Source organism: Dipodomys merriami, unplaced genomic scaffold (genome assembly GCF_024711535.1).
Source record: "Dipodomys merriami isolate MVZ:Mamm:240054 unplaced genomic scaffold, mDipMer1.0.p SCAF_176, whole genome shotgun sequence".
In the NCBI taxonomy this organism is placed as follows: Eukaryota; Metazoa; Chordata; class Mammalia; order Rodentia; family Heteromyidae; genus Dipodomys; species Dipodomys merriami.
In genome coordinates, this window is record NW_027203115.1 from 902380 (window position 1) to 919754 (window position 17375).

Consider the following 17375-nt stretch of genomic DNA (forward strand, 5'->3'; position numbering starts at 1 on the left):
AAGCTGAAGAGTTCAGGGACCGCGCCCAGGCTCAGAGTTCAAGCCCATGACTGATCCAAAAACAAAACTTGGAGTAGTCTTAGGAACACATTAGGAGCTTTACTGCCATGAGCATTTTCTAACCCTAAATTCTTTTTTTCTTTTTGTCGGTCATGGGCTTGAACTCACGGCCTGGGTGCTGTCCCTGAGCTGCTTTTGTTCAAGGCTAGCATTCACCCACTTGAGACTCAGCATGTCAGCTTTTTCTGTGTACGTGGTACTGAAGAATCAAACCCAGGGCTTCATGCATGCTAGGCAAACACTCTACCACTAAGCCACATTCCCAGCCCCCCTAGATAAATTCTTAAAAGTTAAAACCTGAGACAAAAGAGAGCTTTGTGGGGATCACAATGGTTGGGTGATAGGGTGATGATGGTAGTAGCGGTGGTGGTGATGGTACTATGGTGATGGTGGCAGTGGTCACGGTGGTGACGATAAGGTGACTGACAGGATGGTTTCTTTCAGTGGGGCCATTTGCTGTGACCTGGTTGGAGGTGCTCATCAGCATCCAAACTGCTGTCATCCTTCTCCCCGCCCATCTGGTCATTAGACAACTTTTCCTGTGGATTCAACCACGAGAAGCCCTGCCCCTGCTTCCTCCCCTCCCTGCCGCCTGCCCCCCAGGTGCCGCCTGGGAGCCCCACTCATCCGCAGAGGTCGTGGAGGTAAGCTAAGCTTCAGGTTTTACAGGTAACCTATGCTCCTTTCCCCATGTAGTGGAAAGAAGCCATGGAAAGGGCTTCTGGGAGATCTTTCCACTAATTCCTCTCTTCTGCAGCCGCTCACACACGGTGCTCTAGCGATTGCTAGATAAGGAGCAGCACCTGCTTCTTTGAAGCTATTAGAGTGTTTGATGTGGGAGCAAATGATTCCTTTTCATTGTCTAGAAACAGGTGTGAAGCCACCGAGACGTGACCGCTTTCTGAAAAATGAGACCCTGGGGTTCCTTCCATAAAACGTGCCCCCTGGCAAGAAAAAAGTTGCCCCCTGGGCAACTGCCCCCCATCCTGGGCTAAATAAGACGCACTGACTTTTCTCATCTCGGGTCCTTGCTAGGAACTAAAGGAAACGGTAGGATTTCTGCTCAGGAGAGACACGCGCCTGCTTGCCGACTGTGAGCCACCACTACAGACGCCTCATGACATGAGCCAGCTGGTGATGCTTTTATCCAGGATCATCCATTCTCATTTAGAGGAGCAGGGCTATTGCCGGCACGCAGAACCCCAGGGGCCAAGTGGTAAAATCCAGTAGATTTTAGCAACCAGACTTCCATTTGCCTCCCCTCCCGGGTATGCCGTACGCTCTTCCTCACTTTACCTACCAGCATAAGCAAGAATTGCACCGCAACTTTGCTCATTTTCATCCCCTTAAGCTTTCAATGTGGAGTGGGTAGCTTTGAGCCCTCTCGATGGCTTCTAGACCGTATCGAGTGAGACAGAGGACAGCATTAAAGGAAAACATTCTTTGTATCAGATCCTCACGTCCCATGTGTTTTGTTAAAGACTTGAAATGCCACACTTTCTCCTCCAGCATGGTAAAGGAACATGATTTGTGGATTTCTGAGTATAACCAAGGCATCTTGAGCCCTTAGACTGGGTATGCTGGAGGCTCTGCCGAAGAGGCTCAGTGAGATTTCAAGTCTTGACACCAAAAGTTAAGAACTTGAAAACTGAGCCAGGAGCTGGTGGCTCACACCTGTAATCCTAGCTACTCAGGAAGCTGACATCTGAGGATCATTGTTCAAAGCCAGCCAGAGGGAGGAAAGTCTTATCTCTAACCTTCAAAAAGCTAGACATGGAGATGTGGCTCAAGCGGTAGAGCACCAGCCACGAGCAGAAAAAGCAAAGTGAGAATGTGAGGTCCTGTACAGGCACAAAATATAAAATAAAATCACTTTACAATTGTAAAAATTCACTAGCATCTTTATTCTGGACTTGATTTCCCCTGAACGAATGCGATTTGCTGAAACCTTCTACTCGTGAATGTGTCAACCTGAAATCTATTTTCAGTGGCATCGGAAACCCAGTACCATTTCCACTGGTACCTGCACAGACTGCTGCGGAGGCTGGAAGCCCACCTGGACACACTGGCCACCACCCAGGGCCATCAGCCCTGCGACCTCCGGGAAGCGGCCAGCCAGCTTCAAAAACTCCAAGAACTCCTGGAGACCCGGGTCCTACCCATGGAGAAAGGGGCGGCCAGGTAATGCCCCGCGCCAGGCTGTCCCAGCAACTCGAAACCATCTCTCTGTGTTTGAATGTGACAGTATTCCTTCAACTTTTCTTCTTCAGGGAGACAACGAGTTTCCCTATGCTGAGCCCAGAAGCAGGGAAGAGGCCCAGCTGCGTTTTCCCACCAGCGTTATTGACATCCATCTGCTGGCTCCTTCTAGGTGTCACTAGCTTGGCTTCAGCTTTTTTTACAGCCCTTTATAGCTTGGACTTGAGCAAAGACCAAGCCACCAGCTGGGCTGTTTCAATGATGCTGTCGGCACTCCAAGATACCTTCATCAGCCAGCCAGTAAAGGTACAAAAGGAGGGGAAGGGCCGTTCTAGCTGCAGGCAGCTTGGGAAACTGAGCTCCAGGGTTATCAATCTCTAAGGCATCTAATGGATGTGACAGCTTAACAGTGAGTGAATCAATATGCAGTGACCTTTGGTAGGGATATGTAAGCTAACGAAAACTGATAGACTAACAGATGCATGACAGAATGGACTGAAGAGAAAATGCTTAAGAACAAGCTGGGCACTAATGGCTCATGCCTGTAATCCTAGCTACTCAAAAGGCTAAGATCAGAGGATTGCAATTTGAACTTAGCTTGGACAGAAAAGTCCATGAAACTCTAATCTCCAATTAACCAGCACAATGTTGGAAGTAGAGCTGTGGCTCAAGTGAGAGAGCACCCAGGGAAAAGAAGAAATAATATCACCCCACTAGTCTCTGAAGTTCTGCAATTTGGAGCAGGGTCATTTGTTTCCCTAATACATATTTAACTCTTAAGATTCCATGACATTTTTTTGGGGGGGGGGTCTGGTCGTGGGGCCTGAACTCTGGACCTGGGCGCTGTCCCTCAGCTCTTCAGCTCAAGGCTAGCACTCTACCACTTAAGCCACTTCCGGCTTTTTTCTTTTTGCCTATGTGGTGCTGAGGAATCGAACCCAGGGCCTCATGCATGCAAGGCAAGCGCTCTACCACTGAGCCACCTTCCCAGCCCTACATGACATTTTTTTTGCAGGGGTCGGGAACTATCCTTGGGGTGTCTAAACTTCCAGCTTTCCCAGCTTAACTCTACTGAAGATCTTCCAAAGAGACTGACATATTACTGTACAACTTACACAAGCCACACAAATCACTTAATAGTTTAAGCTTTCCTACCCAACCAGCTTAAGAACCTCAGACTAGAAATACGACTATTAACAGATTCTTAAGTGCCCTTTCAGATCCCCATATGTATAAAACAGTGTTTATGATTGGCTAATTCTGTGTTTCATGAAAGTAAAGGAACACAGGACTGAAAGGTGGTGTTAGCCCACATCACGTTCTAAGGCCTTGGAACACGTGGTGTTCTCCTGTGACCTTCCTGTCTAGGTGATCGTCTTCACTTTCTTACTCTCACTGCTGGCGAGCAGGATGCCATGGCTTAACAAAGAAAAGGAGCAACAGACCAAGAGGATCTTGGCACTTTGGGGTAAATAGCCTAATCCTAGCTACCATCTCAGTTGCTAAAGAGAAACTTGCAACAGTGGAATCCAGCCAGTTCACCCATTCAGAGACCTTGTGTGTCATTAGCTGTTGCCACTTAGCCTCTAGCTTGGGTGCGTCCTCCCCTCAGCGCTGCAGTGCTCCCTGTGGTCCAGCCCTCCTGCCCCGTCTTTCTCCCTCTGAGCCCCGATGCTATTGCTCAGCGTCACCATCCGTATTCCAGTGCCCAGGTGTCACACTGAACTGTCTGCCCCACGAATCCACTTCTCTATTGTCTCCCTTAAGTCAAGTGTGTCGCCACTCTCTAAAGGTGTCAGAGAAACCCCAAACCTCTCTTTCCTTCCCACATCCTCTCACCAAGCCGGAGAGAGGCATCCTCTACAACACTGGCCATAGACCATCCACACCACCCAGAGGACAGCCACGCGCAAAATGGGGGGCCAGAAATTCAGTTGCAAAAAAATGAGTGCAGTGTTGATGTCATATCATTGCTTAACTAGAAGGAAAAAGAAGGGCTGGCACTGCGGCAGTCTGCGGTGGATGGGAAGCTGTGAGCACTTGTTGCTCAGGCTGACCAGGGGCTGTACTGCTGAGAGAAAATGAGCAATCTCACCTGAAACTCTGCGCTTGTGCACGTGTGTGTCCATATGTGTGTATGTAGATACTGGGGGCTTGAAGTTAGAGCCTGGGCATTGACCCTTAGCTTTTTCCACTCAGGCTCCACTTGAGCCACAGCTCGACTTCTGTTTTTTGGAAGATAACTGGGGAAAAGAGTCTCTGGACTTTCTTGCTGATCTTGGCTTACACCATGATCTTCCAATCTCAGCCTCCTGAAGAGCTAGGATTACAAGTGTGAGCCAACAGCCAGCTCTAGGCTTCTTTCTTGCCCTTAGTTCATTTCTCCATGCATTATGAATTGTTTTCTGCATATGGGGGATTTTTTTTCTTATTCTTGCCTTTTTCCATCAGAGTTGGGACTCATCCTTCAATACAAATGTCAGGCTGGAGTGTAGCTTCATAATAGAGTACTTGCTGGATTCAATCCTTAGCCCGGGATCAATGAAAGCAAACCTCTGACTTTTTAGAGATATTTGCTTATTTTTTTGTGATCTTGTATCCACTGGCTCGTATACACTGGCAAGGTTAATGTCTTAACTCTATTTTCTCTCTCCCATCTTCCTTTCGTCTCTTCCTCTTGACTTAGATGTCTCTAGATTCTTCTACTCAGAGTAGTCTGCACTCTAGCAGCACTGTAGTGTTCTGGAACTTTCAGAAAAGCAGATGTTGAGTCTCATCCCAGGATCTGATATTAATACTGACAGTAGTGTTCTCTAGTGTGTATTGCTGATGACAACCACTGCTCTCCAGTGTAGGACAAGGGAAGAAGTTGAAAGGAAGCACTTAGAAACTTTCATAGGGGGCTGGGAAGGTGGCTCAGTGGTAGAGCACTTGCCTTGCATGCATGAGGCCCTGGGTTCCATTCCTCAGCACCACATAAGAAGAAAAAAGCCGGAAGTGGCGCTGTGGCTTAAGTGGTAGAGTGCTAGCCTTGAGCTGAAGAGCTGAGGGACAGCGCCCAGGCCCAGAGTTCAGACCCCACGACCGGACCCCCCCCAAAAAAAAAAAAAGAAACTTTCATAGGAACTTAGCAGAGTATTTATTTCTATGCCTATTATATCTGATCTTCAAAACAAGGGCTGGGGATGTAACTCAGTGACCGTGCTTGGTGGGCATGCATAAGGCCCTGGGTTCAATGCTCAGCACTAAAATAAGGAGGGGAAAATCCTTAGCCAGTCATAGTGTTCCATGCCTTCAATCCCAGTACAAGGGAGACTGAGGTAGGAGGATTGCCAGTTCAATGCCAGCCTGAACTACATAGCAAGACACTGTCTCAAAAGTGGCTTGTTAGCCAGGCACCAGTGGCTCATGCCTGTAACCCTAACTACTCAGGAGGCTGAGATCTGAGGATCGTGGTTCAAAGCCAGCCCAGGCAGAAAAGTCCATGAAACTCTTGCCTCCAATTAACCAGCAGAAAACCAAAGTGGTGCTGTGGCTCAAATGGTAGAATGCTCGCCTTAAGCAGAAGAGCTCAGGGACAGCGCCCAGGCCCAGAGTTCAGGCCCCACAACCGACAAAAAAAAAAAAAAAGTGGCTGGTCTTTTGGTGATAGCAGTGGCAATCAAACCAGGGCAAACCTAGGCAAGTGCTCTACTACAGAGCCACAGCTCCCAGCCCCAGGGTTTGTATTTTATATACTTCTGTTAAACTTCATTTTCTAATCACTAATTTTTATTTTATAAAGGTCTTGGACTCCAATAAATCAGAATCCAAAACTCTAAAACTGGGTCCTTTACCATAGGTAGTTGAGAAGTACTGCTCATAGCTTTGTTCAGTATCCTTCACAAGCAGCAGGAAAGGCTCAAATAGGCGCTCAACAAATACTGGACAACCGCTTAACCTAACACTCATTGGCCTGTATTTGAAATTCTGACAGCAAAATGTTCTTCATCGTTGTCTGGCTCGAGAGATAAGAATAACCCCATTTACAAAGCCCCAGTGGTGACAAGGCCAACCAACGACCCAAAGAGAACCTGGAAAAAGAAGAAACTTCTGAAGCTGACGGGTGATATGTTGAGTAAGGAGCAGTGGGTGGTCTCATGCCGACTATACAGCACATCCTCCTGGAGGGAAAGGTGGAGTGAGAATAAAATGGAAAATATAGAAGAGGGGAAAAGAAGCCAGTCTGGGTGGACAGTTATCTCCAATTAGCCACCAAAAAGCTGGAAGTGCAGGTGTGAGTCAAATGGTAGCGCACTGGCCTTAGAAAAAAAGGCAAGGGGGGACTGGGAAGGTAGCTCAGTGGTAGAGTGCTTGCCTTGCATGCATGAGGCCCTGGGTTCGATTCCTCAGCACCACATAAGCAGAAAAAGCCAGAAGTGGCACTGTGGCTCAAGTGGTAGAGCACTAGCCTTGAGCTGAAGAGCTGAGGGACAGCGCCCAGGCCCAGAGTTCAGGCCCCACGACTGGCAAAGAAAAAAAAAATGGTAAGGGATGGCACCCAGTCCCTGAGTTCACTAGCACCAAGAAAAAAGCCTACATGGAATATGGCAAGTGAGCAGATTCCAGACTTGTAGTGATTTCTCTGTGCATGTGAGGGGGTCGTCTTCTCCATTTGCCAGATAGGATCCACTACTTCCTAGGAAAAATGGAAATGCTATGGAAAATGATTAAGTGCTAGATGACTGCTTCAACCTATTTAATACAATATTGGATTCCCTGGGTCAGATTCTGATTTAATCATGTCTTCCCTTCTTGTGAACACAAGTAGTCAAAAGAAAATGGAAGGCTGGGAGAGTGGCTCAGTGGTATAGTGCTTGCCTTGCATGCATGATGTCCTGGGTTTGATTCCTCAGCACCACATAAGCAGAAAAAGCTGGAAGTGGTGCAGTGGCTCAAGTGGTAGAGCACTAGCCTTGAGCTGAAGAGCTGAGGGACAGCGCCCAGGCCCAGAGTTCAGGCCCCACGACCGACAAAAAAAAAAAAGAAAATGGAAATTTAAAAATTACAAGAACTAAGCCGGGCGCTGGTGGCTCACGCCTGTAATCCTAGCTACTCAGGAGGCTGAGATCTGAGGATCGCGGTTCAAAGCCAGCCCGGGCAGGAGAGACCGTGAGACTCCTATCTCCAATAAACCACCAGAAAACCGAAAGTGGCGCTGTAGCTCAAGTAGTAGAGCGCTCGCCTTGAGCTGAAGAGCTGAGGGACAGCGCCCAGGCCCAGAGTTCAAGCCCCACGGCCGACAAAAAAAAAAAAAAAATTACAAGAACTAATACAGTATTTTTATGGATCTTCAATAATTTCTGATTAGTGGTAGAATCATTCTGGGTACAAAATATGTAAATATATATGTGTGTGTACATTTACATTTGTAATGATTAGACTGAACTACATGAAATTGCTGATTTTTACTGTTTTTTTTGTTGTTGTTGTTTTGTTTTTTGGGTCTGGTCATGGGGCCTGGGCGCTGTCCCTCAGCTCTTCAGCTCAAGGCTAGCACTCTACCACTTGAGCCATAGCGCCACTTCCGGCTTTTTTCTTTTTTCTTATGTGGTGCTGGGGAATCGAACCCAGGGCCTCAGGCATGCAAGGCAAGCACTCTACCACTGAGTCACCTTCCCAGCCCCTGATTTTTACTGTTTATCTGCAAGAGTGTAGGGTTAGATAAAAATGAAGACAAATATATAGAGGATTTCGGAGTAACTACTCATGGTTCTCTTCCTTTCTAAACTAGTACAAACCCTCTTCCTTATCCTGTTGATGACTGTGGTCTACTCTTCAAAGAACTCTAATAGATTTTTCCTCCATCAAGCTCTCTGGAAGAGTTTTTCTCACGGTTTCTCAGAAATCAAATTTCTCAAGGACTTCTACCCCTGGGCCAACCACATCCTCCTTCCGAACCTCTATGGGAATTACAGAGGTAAGGAGGCGGTTCTGGGCAAACGAGGGAAGGTAGAATTCGTTTTTCAAACCCACAAGCTGGAGAGAAGTCAGCCACCTCAGTTTCGCTGTCCCTCTGTGAGTACTCCACGAGCCTATTTTTCTGCACCTCACCTAAGAAGGTTCTTTCAGCAGGCCACTGGGTTTACACTGTAATCCTAGAAGCTGAAATCTGAGGATTGAAGTTCCAAGAGAGCCAGGCAGGAAAAGCCTGCACTCAGTTAAGGAAGCAATTTTTAAAACTGGTGTCTCTTTTCTCACTAGGGTTTATTACTGATGGGAACTCCTTTCTTTTGGGCAATGTTCTGCTCCGGCAGATTCGCATTCCTAAGGCCACACTCTTCCCAGTCTCTCTTAAAGAACAAGTCCTGTCATCTGACCTGTATCAGGAGGACAGAGGGAACTATGGGGTTGGCTGGGGCCTCCCCGACACAAATCTGACTGAAGCAGACAGCATTTGGCATTACCAGGATCAGCGTGCACTGGGTGGCTATCCCATCCAAGGAGAATTGGCCACCTACTCAGGAGGGTATGCTGTGCGACTCGGAAGGAACTTTAGTTCTGCAGCCAGGTGAGCACTCGCTCCTGTCTTTTTTCGGTGTGTACAGGACACTCAGGACTCAAGACCCATTTGAGTAGGTGCAACCACTGTAATAATCCTAACTCTACTGCCTGTGACGCTTGTAGATACTTTTATTTTAGGCTTCTTCTGAAATGTACCTTTTAGTCTACAAAGTCCTTGCTCAAATTCAAAGGTATGTTTTGACTTCCAGAATTCCTTCTTTTTAGTCTGGAAAAAGATGTTTCCATTCTAGCTGCAGTTGAACTCCACTAACTCTAGCTTGGACACGCTGTAATCTTCAAATACTAAAACCTACAGTGTCCTTGTAAGCCTTGATGTGTAATAACCCAAAGCACAAATGCCAAAAGTGCCAGACCTAATAACTGATTTAGCATATGGAGTCACAGTTTTTGTCATGAATAAAGCAAAAATTAAAATGATACCATCTTGAAAGAGAAATATATTAATAGTGGTTTTCTGCTAGCTCACATCTGTAGTCCTAGCTACTTGGAAGGCTGAGAGGACTGTGATTGGAGGCCAGCTTGGACAGAAAATGGGGGAAAAGCTGGACACAGTGGCACATGCCTGTGATGCCAACAACTATAGCAACACTAAACATAAGCGGATCATGTCCAGACAGGAATCCAAGCAGGAAGCAAGACTTTATCTTAAAAATTACCAGTGCAGGAAGTGGCGCTGTGGCTCAAGTGGTAGAGTGCTAGCCTTGAGCTAGCGCTCAGGACAGCGCCCAGGCCCAGAGTTCAGGCCCCACGACCGGACCCCCCCCCCCAAAAAAAAAAAAAAACAATGACCAGTGCAAGCCGGGCGCCAGTGGCTTATGCCCTTAATCCTAGCTACTCTGGAGGCTGAGATCTGAGGATTGCGGTTCAAAGCCAGCCTGGGCAGGAAAGTCCATGAGACACTTATCTTCAATAAACTACTCAAAAAAGCTGCAAGTGATGCTGTGGCTCAAGTAGTAGAGTGCTCACTTTCATCAAAAGAAGCTCAGGGAGGGCTGGGAAGGTGGCTCAGTGGTAGAGCGCTTGCCTTGCATGCATGAGGCCCTGGGTTCGATTCCCCAGCACCACATAAGCAAAAAGAAAGCCGGAAGTGGCACTGTGGCTCAAGTGGTAGAGCTTCTTAGCCTTGAGCTGAAGATCTAAGAGACAGCACCCAGGCCGAGTTCAGGCCCCACGACCGGACCAAAAAAAAAAAAAAAAAAAAAAGCTCAGGGACAGCACCCAAGCCCAGAGTTCAAGCCCCAGGAATAGCAAAAAAAAATTTTTTTTTAATTTAAAAAATTACCAGCACTGTGCTGAGGTGGAGCTCCTCCCTGGTAAGTGTAATACCCTAAGTTCAAACCCCAGCACCACAAAAAGAAAATTTACAGCAAGAAATTACTCAAAAACAACCAATGACATTTATACTCCTACCTCTTAAAGCCCAATAGCTGTTGGTTCAGAGTATTTAATGTTCTATAGAAAAGTAGCTGACATAGAAAAATAATTCTCAGAACTTACATGCTAAATATCTTTTCCTAAATGTTTAAACCTTGGTGTGGAAGCTTTTATGAAAAAGAAAAAAAAAAAAAGAGTAGGGAGGTTCTTTAGTCAGGATCTCACTGTGTCCCAGGTTGGCCTTGAACTCATTCTGTAGCCCAAGCAGACCTCAAAACTCCTGATCCGCCCACCTCAGCCTCCCTGATGCTAGGATTACAGATGTGAAGTTCCTCATTTTTGTAGTCTACTTAATTTATATGCATGTTAATTGTGTTCAAAGTTCAAGTACTCATAATCACAAAATGTTTTACAGGAAAACTAGGTTGGGGGATGTGGCTTCTTACTGGAAACAGCAGGGTACTTTCTCCTTTGCGGTACAGAAGGGAGGAAGTAGCTGGCTCCATCCTCTATTGTTTCCCAGAGTTCTCCAGCACCTTGAGCAGAGGCACTGGCTAGACCGATGCACCAAAGGCCTCTTCGTGGAATTTGTGGTCTTCAATGCTAATGTGAATCTGTTCTGTGTTGTGACCCTGATTTTGGAATCCAATCATGTGGGTATGAAGGTCTTTCCTCTCTTCCCTGTGGCCAAAATGAGTTCTCTGTTCCAATTCTTCTAAAGGTATTAGTTCACTGAAGTTATTGCATGTAAGTATTTTACAAGTCAAATAGTACTGGGTGGTGGTGGCTCATGCCTATAACCCTAGCTACTCTGGAGGCTAAGATCTGAGGATCACAGTTCAGAGCAAGCCAGGGCAGAAAAATGCCAATTAACCACCAAAAAGCCAGAAGTGCAGGTATGGCTCAAATGGTAAAGCACCAGCCTGGAACAAAAAAGCCAAGTGAGAATAAGAGGCCCTGAGTCCAAGCCCCAATAGTGGCCCCCACGCATGATAACGTGTGAACACATGCATCAAGGTTAATTGTAGTTTTCAGTTATCGTACTCGTAGGAGGATGAGGACTTAGCTTTTTTATGTGTACGCCCATCATGCACATCCTCCCCCCCTTGTTTGTTGTTGCCTTCTAGCATCCTGGCACTTCCTAAGAGATTGTATGGAAAGTAGAACATTCCGTCTCTACTTTCTAGGAAGGCTTTCTTAATCCAACTTCCTCCTCCTCCTCTCCAGAATGTGCTAACATGTCTTCCCAGTTCAGCACCAGGTGTTCCATGCCACCAGGACCCGTGCCCTCCCCAACCATCAGACTAGACACTTCTATCTTGATCTCCAAACAAAGCTGAAGGCTTTACAAGGTTTTTGATCCCACTACAAAAAGGCACAGGAGTACAAATAAACAAAAGGAAAAGCCAGGTGCTGCTGGCTACTCAGAAAGCAGAGATCTGAGGATGGCAGTTCGAAGCCAGCCTAGGCAGAAGTCTGTGAGACTATTATCCCCAATAAAAAGCCTGTTCTGTTCTGTTACTCTCAGGTACTCTCTTTACCTCTGTACGAATGGAGAGTTTAACTTCCCTTCAGACATCAGAGAAGGGCTTCGCCTGGACGACTGCCTCCCAAGTCGCCCACTATCTTCTTGTCTGTTACTACACCTTCAAACAGGTGAATTGAACTGTGGGCATGACAGGAGAAAATCACCATGACTCTAACTATAATTGGGGCTGGTATTTTGGTCCAAGAAGACTACAATGTTAGAAGTTGACTAGTTTTCCAAGTAGAATAGTTCTTCCAATTTTTGTGGGTTAAAGAAATAAGTCTGAGGGGCTGGGAAGGTGGCTCAGTGATAGAGCGCTTGCCTCCCATGCCTGAGGCCCTGGGTTCGATTCCTCAGCACCACATAAAGAAAAAAGCTGGAAGTGGCACTGTGGCTCAAATGGTAGAGCGCTAGCCTTGAGCTGAAGGGCTGAGGGACAGCGCCCAGGCCCAGAGTTCAGGCCCCACAACCAGACCCCTGCCCCCCCAAAAAAAGAAGTCTGAATCAGTGGCTCATGCTTGTAGTCACAGCTATTCTGGAGGTTGACGTCTGAGGATTTCAGTTCATAACCAGCCCAGGCAGGAAAGGTTCATGAGACACTCATCTCCAATTAAGCACCAAAATGTCTGAAGTGGAGCTGTGGCTCAAGTGGTAGAACACTACCTAGAGCAGAAAAGGCTCAGGGACAGTGCCAAGGCACTGAGGTCAAGCCCCAGTAGTGGCACACACACACACAAAAAAGCCCAAGTTGGGCTGGGAAGGTGGCTCAGTGGTAGAGCGCTTGCCTTGCATGCATGAGGCCCTGGGTTCGATTCCTCAGCACCACATAAGCAAAAAGAAAAAAGCCGGAAGTGGCGCTGTGACTCAAGTGGTAGAGCGCTAGCCTTGAGCTGAAGAGCTGAGGGACAGTGCCCAGGCCCAGAGTTCAGGCCCCACGACCGGACCCAAAAAAAAAAAAAAAAAAAGCCCAAGTCTAGGGCAGATGGTAGAGCCACCTGCCTGGCAAGTATGAGACCTTGAGTTCAAACACCAGTACCTCCTTCAATACACGGACATCATCAAAACAAACAAAACATATAGACTCATTACATCTATAGGGATGCTACTAGCTTATCACCCCCTATGAAATATCAAGAAAGCATGGTAGGGGCTAGGAAGGTGGCTCAGTGGTAGAGCACTTGCCTCGTATGCATAAACCCCTGGGTTTGATTCCTCAGCACCACATAAGCAGAAAAAAAAAAAAAAAAAAAAAAGCTGGAAGTGGTGCTGTGGCTCCAGTGGTAGAGTGCTTGCCTTTCATGCATGAGGCCCTGGGTTCAATTCCTCAGCACCACATAAGCAGAAAAAGCTGGAAGTGGTGCTATGGCTCAAGTGGTAGAGTGCTAGCCTTGAGCTGAAGAGCTGAGGGACAGTATCCAGGCCCAGAATTCAAGCCCCCCAACCGACCAAAAAAAAAAAGTATGCTGCAAAAAAGCAAGAACCGCCGGGCGCTGGTGGCTCACGCCTGTAATCCTAGCTACTCAGGAGGCTGAGATCTGAGGATCGCGGTTCAAAGCCAGCCCAGGCAGGAGAGACTGTGAGACTCCTATCTCCAATAAACCACCAGAAAACCGGAAATGGTGCTGTAGCTCAAGTGGTAGAGCGCTCGCCTTGAGCTGAAGAGCTGAGGGACAGCGCCCAGGCCCAGAGTTCAAGCCCCACAACCGACAAAAAAAAAAAAAAGCAAGAACTAAGATGTAATTGCTCTAAAAAGTTTTTATTCCCAGGCCTGGTGAGAGTTCTTTTGTTTTTTGGGGTTTTTTTGTCTTTTCTTTTTTGGTACTGGGGATGGAACCCAGAACATTGTACTTGCTAGGCAAACGCTCTGCCACTGAGCTACATCCCAGCCCCTGGTGAGAGTTTTTATGTGTAACCAACAGGTTCATAATCTTTAAGAAAACAAATGATTGCATCAAATGAAGTTATACTAAAGGCCAAGCAGCATTTTTATTTTTTTTTTTTGGTCAGTCATAATGCTTGAACTCGGCTTGGGCACTGTCCCTCAGCTCTTCAGCTCAAGGCAGGCGCTCTACCACTAGAGCCACGGTGCCACTTCCGGTTTTCTGGTAGTTAATTGGAGCTAAGAGTCTCAGGGACTTTCGTGACCAGCTAGCTTTGAACCACGATCCTTGGATCTCAGCCTCCAGAGTAGCTAGGATTACAGGCATGAGACACTGATGCCCAGCTATGCAAGAAGCATTTCTAAGTGACGAGAAGTGCTTCAGCAGAGTGAAGGCCAGACCCAGCAGGTCTGGCACAAATTGAAATTGCCATGCCATGTGCTTTGCCCCTAATAGTCAGAACGCTTCTCAGGACCAGCCCAGCTAATCGTTCAAGCAAAAGGTAACCAGGGTGTCTGTGTTTAGGGCTGTCGGCTTAAACAGCAGAAGTGGAGGTTCTTCACTAGAAAGGGAAACGTTCTGGACCTGAGCATAGTCGTCATTAGCTTCAGCATCTTGGGACTTGACATGAAGCGCATTTCTCTACATAAGAAAAACATGGCACAATATCGCCGTGACCCAGAGAGGTAAGAGGGAGCGGGGAACACAGGCCAGTCCTACCTCACGTCTAGATTCTCTGACAGGCAAGTATGCTTTCACACTGCCCTTCCTTTAGTCACTGCCTTACCAGACCTCTGTATAATACTGAGTTAAAACAGAAGTTACACTAATGTCAACAGCAGAGAAAAAGAGCATTTCTAGCAGAGGACATGTTGAAAAGTTCTTCTGCTTCGGTAGTGCTTAGGTACGTGCTTGTCAAAGATAATCATATACACATTGCACAGAGCAAGGCCGTTATTTGTACTGTGTCCAAAGCACAAAGCCAAAGGAAGAGACATGAAAAAGATTTATGTCCACAACGCATAGCCCCTGTCTCTAAATGCAAAGGGGTTTCATTCCAGATAGGGATGTTCTTCGCTATCTCCTGTGCCAAGAGCCATTTGGATATTTGTAACATTCTGGCCATATACAGTTATCAGCACAGAAAGCCCATGGACAGCTGGTGAGGTCTATGATGAGAAACCGAAGTGCCTGGCTTCCCGTGTAGTACATGAGTTCACAAGCTGTATACATCCTAAGGGCCAGGTGCTCCCCACCCCAAACCACACCAGCAGATGCTTGGTACCTCTTTGGGCTTTCTCTGGTCTTTTCTGTGGGGAGAAGTATCTGTTATTGCCTGAGGCCAACAGCCTGGGCTGCTCATCTGAAGGAACTCTGCCTGGGGCAGAGTCCCTGGTAGGCTTTCTTGGAGAACTGTGAAGACAAAACAAGAATTAAGACTGGGTGCCAGCTTGCTTGTGTCTATGGAGGGGTCTTCAAATGACCCAAGTGCTGACACATAATCAACAAAACCTAATTGCTGTGCAACACCCTTCACTTCCATTTACCCATCAGTCCACTCTCAGCCCTATGAAGCTTATTAGAATGACTGGTTGGAATCTTAGGGAATGCAGACTGGCAGGATGGTGGCACAGCTCACTCGGTTAAGTCATCGCTTCTTGAGAGGTTCAGGTCCCACCAACACAGTAAAGGAGGTTGGTCATGTTTTCAGGATGAACTGAGAGGAAAGCAATCAACTAGAGGTCACCTCTCAGAGTAGGACCCAATCATCGAATGCCCCCTTGCAGATATTCTCAAATCCACAAGTAAAGCAGATCTCCTCCCTCAGCAGGGACCAGAGCCACTGCACTCTGAGAGCACAAGCACTGCAGGTGGCAGTCACCATCAGTTCTCCTTGGTAACAGGTTCATCAGCTTCTATGAGGCAGTCAACGTGAGCTGTGCAGTCACTCACCTCGTGGGCTTCCTGGTCCTGTTGGCGACTGTTCAACTATGGAATCTGCTGCTACATAACCCCAGGCTGAAGGTCATCAGCAACACCCTGAGCAAAGCCTGGGATGAGGTGGTGGGCTTCCTGCTGGTCATTCTCATCCTGCTGAGCAGCTACGCCATGACGGTGAGCCCCTCACACCTGCAGATCTCTCCCCCTAAGCGCTGTGGTCTTGAAATCCCATCTCTTCCTTCAGAAAAGGGTTACTGTGTGGACTCATCCATTCAAGCTGGCAATCAGTTTTGGAGGTGTCATGGAGCAAGAAAGGCTGAGCTAGTTCTGTTCTTCCTTTACTCATTGTCTCTAAAAATGGGGATGAAACTTAGATCATGGTGTCATCAGTGGTCATTTGAATGGCCAAAGGGAATTTCCATTGTATCGGTTCTATATTGGACAACAGAGAGATACTCTTGGCACCACTGACTGGCCCTTCTCCTGTCCAGTTTAACCTGCTGTTTGGATGGAGCATTGCAGACTACCAGACTTTCTTCAGCTCTGCAGTAACTGTTGTTGGCCTCCTGATGGGAATTTCTCACCATGAAGAGGTAAAATAAACAAAAACACAAAACCTACTTTCTTGCAGAACTGTTTTCTTTTTTCTTTCTGCTGATACTGAGGCTTGAACTCAGCCTCTTTTGTCCACCAACTGGCAAGCATGCTGATGGCTCTACCGTGGATCTCACAGATCTGCCTGCCTAGGCTGGCTCCAAACCTTGATTTTCAGATCTCAGCCTGAGTAGTTAGGATTAGAATTAGAATTCTCTTTGCCACAACAAATCTAACAAGGGGGTTAGTTCAGAAGAGGATCTGAATCCCACATAGTAAAGAATATAGTTTGATCAATTATACACACCCTTATATACCTTTCCCCCAACTAACCAGCAAAATGACAGAATGAGAGAGTGGCTCAAGTGGCAGAGTGCTACCCATTTGCAAAAAAGATGAGGGAGAGTAAAAGGTGTTAAGTTCAAATTCCAGTACCAGCACACACCAAAAAAAGAAAAAAGAAGAAAAAAGCCAAGCCAGGCACCAGTAACCCAACTTATGCCTGTAATCCTAACTACTCATAAGGCTGAGATCTGAGGATCACGTTCAGAGTCAGCCAGGGCAAGAAAGTCTATGGGACTCTTTTTTTTTTTTTTTTTTTTTTTTGTTGGTCGTGGGGCTTGAACTCTGGGCCTGGGCGCTGTCCCTCAGCTCTTCAGCTCAAGGCGAGCGCTCTACCACTTGAGCTACAGCGCCACTTCCGGTTTTCTGGTGGTTTATTGGAGATAGGAGTCTCACGGTCTCTCCTGCCCGGGCTGGCTTTGAACCGCGATCCTCAGATCTCAGCCTCCTGAGTAGCTAGGATTACAGGCGTGAGCCACCAGCGCCCGGCTCTATGGGACTCTTAACTCCAATCAACTACCAAAAAAGACAGATGTGGAGCTATGGCTCAAGTGGTAGAGTGTTAGCCTTGCATACAAAAGTTCAGGAGTACAAAGCACTGAGCTCAAGCTCTAAGACCAACACACACACAAAAATAGTACTAATTTAAAAAAGGGGATGGGGAGACTGGGAATGTGGTTTAGTGGTAGTGCTTGGCTAGCATGCATGAAGCCTTGGGTTCAATTCCTCAGTACCACATACACAGAAAAAGCTGTAATTGTTGCTGTGGCTCAATTGGTAGAGTGCTAGGTTTAAGCAAAAGAAGCTCAGGGACAGTGCCCAGGAACTGAGTCAAGCCCCAGGACTGGCAAAAAATAAATAAGTAATAAAGGGGTTGGGAATTTAGCTCAGTG

General features: G+C 47.0%; 1 protein-coding gene across 1 annotated transcript in view; it reads left to right on the forward strand.

Annotated features, from left to right (window-relative positions):
* The window catches only part of Pkd1l3 (polycystin 1 like 3, transient receptor potential channel interacting), a 52812-nt gene that overhangs the window by 32834 nt on the left and 2603 nt on the right, over nucleotides 1–17375 (forward strand). The window contains exons 18-30 of the mRNA XM_070026181.1: nucleotides 505–704; nucleotides 1096–1276; nucleotides 2049–2241; nucleotides 2331–2565; nucleotides 3628–3727; nucleotides 6236–6376; nucleotides 8033–8218; nucleotides 8503–8809; nucleotides 10721–10854; nucleotides 11726–11853; nucleotides 14131–14291; nucleotides 15510–15720; nucleotides 16038–16139. Of these exons, the coding sequence (XP_069882282.1) occupies nucleotides 505–704; nucleotides 1096–1276; nucleotides 2049–2241; nucleotides 2331–2565; nucleotides 3628–3727; nucleotides 6236–6376; nucleotides 8033–8218; nucleotides 8503–8809; nucleotides 10721–10854; nucleotides 11726–11853; nucleotides 14131–14291; nucleotides 15510–15720; nucleotides 16038–16139 (2279 nt within the window). The remainder of the gene's footprint in view (nucleotides 1–504; nucleotides 705–1095; nucleotides 1277–2048; nucleotides 2242–2330; nucleotides 2566–3627; nucleotides 3728–6235; nucleotides 6377–8032; nucleotides 8219–8502; nucleotides 8810–10720; nucleotides 10855–11725; nucleotides 11854–14130; nucleotides 14292–15509; nucleotides 15721–16037; nucleotides 16140–17375) is intronic.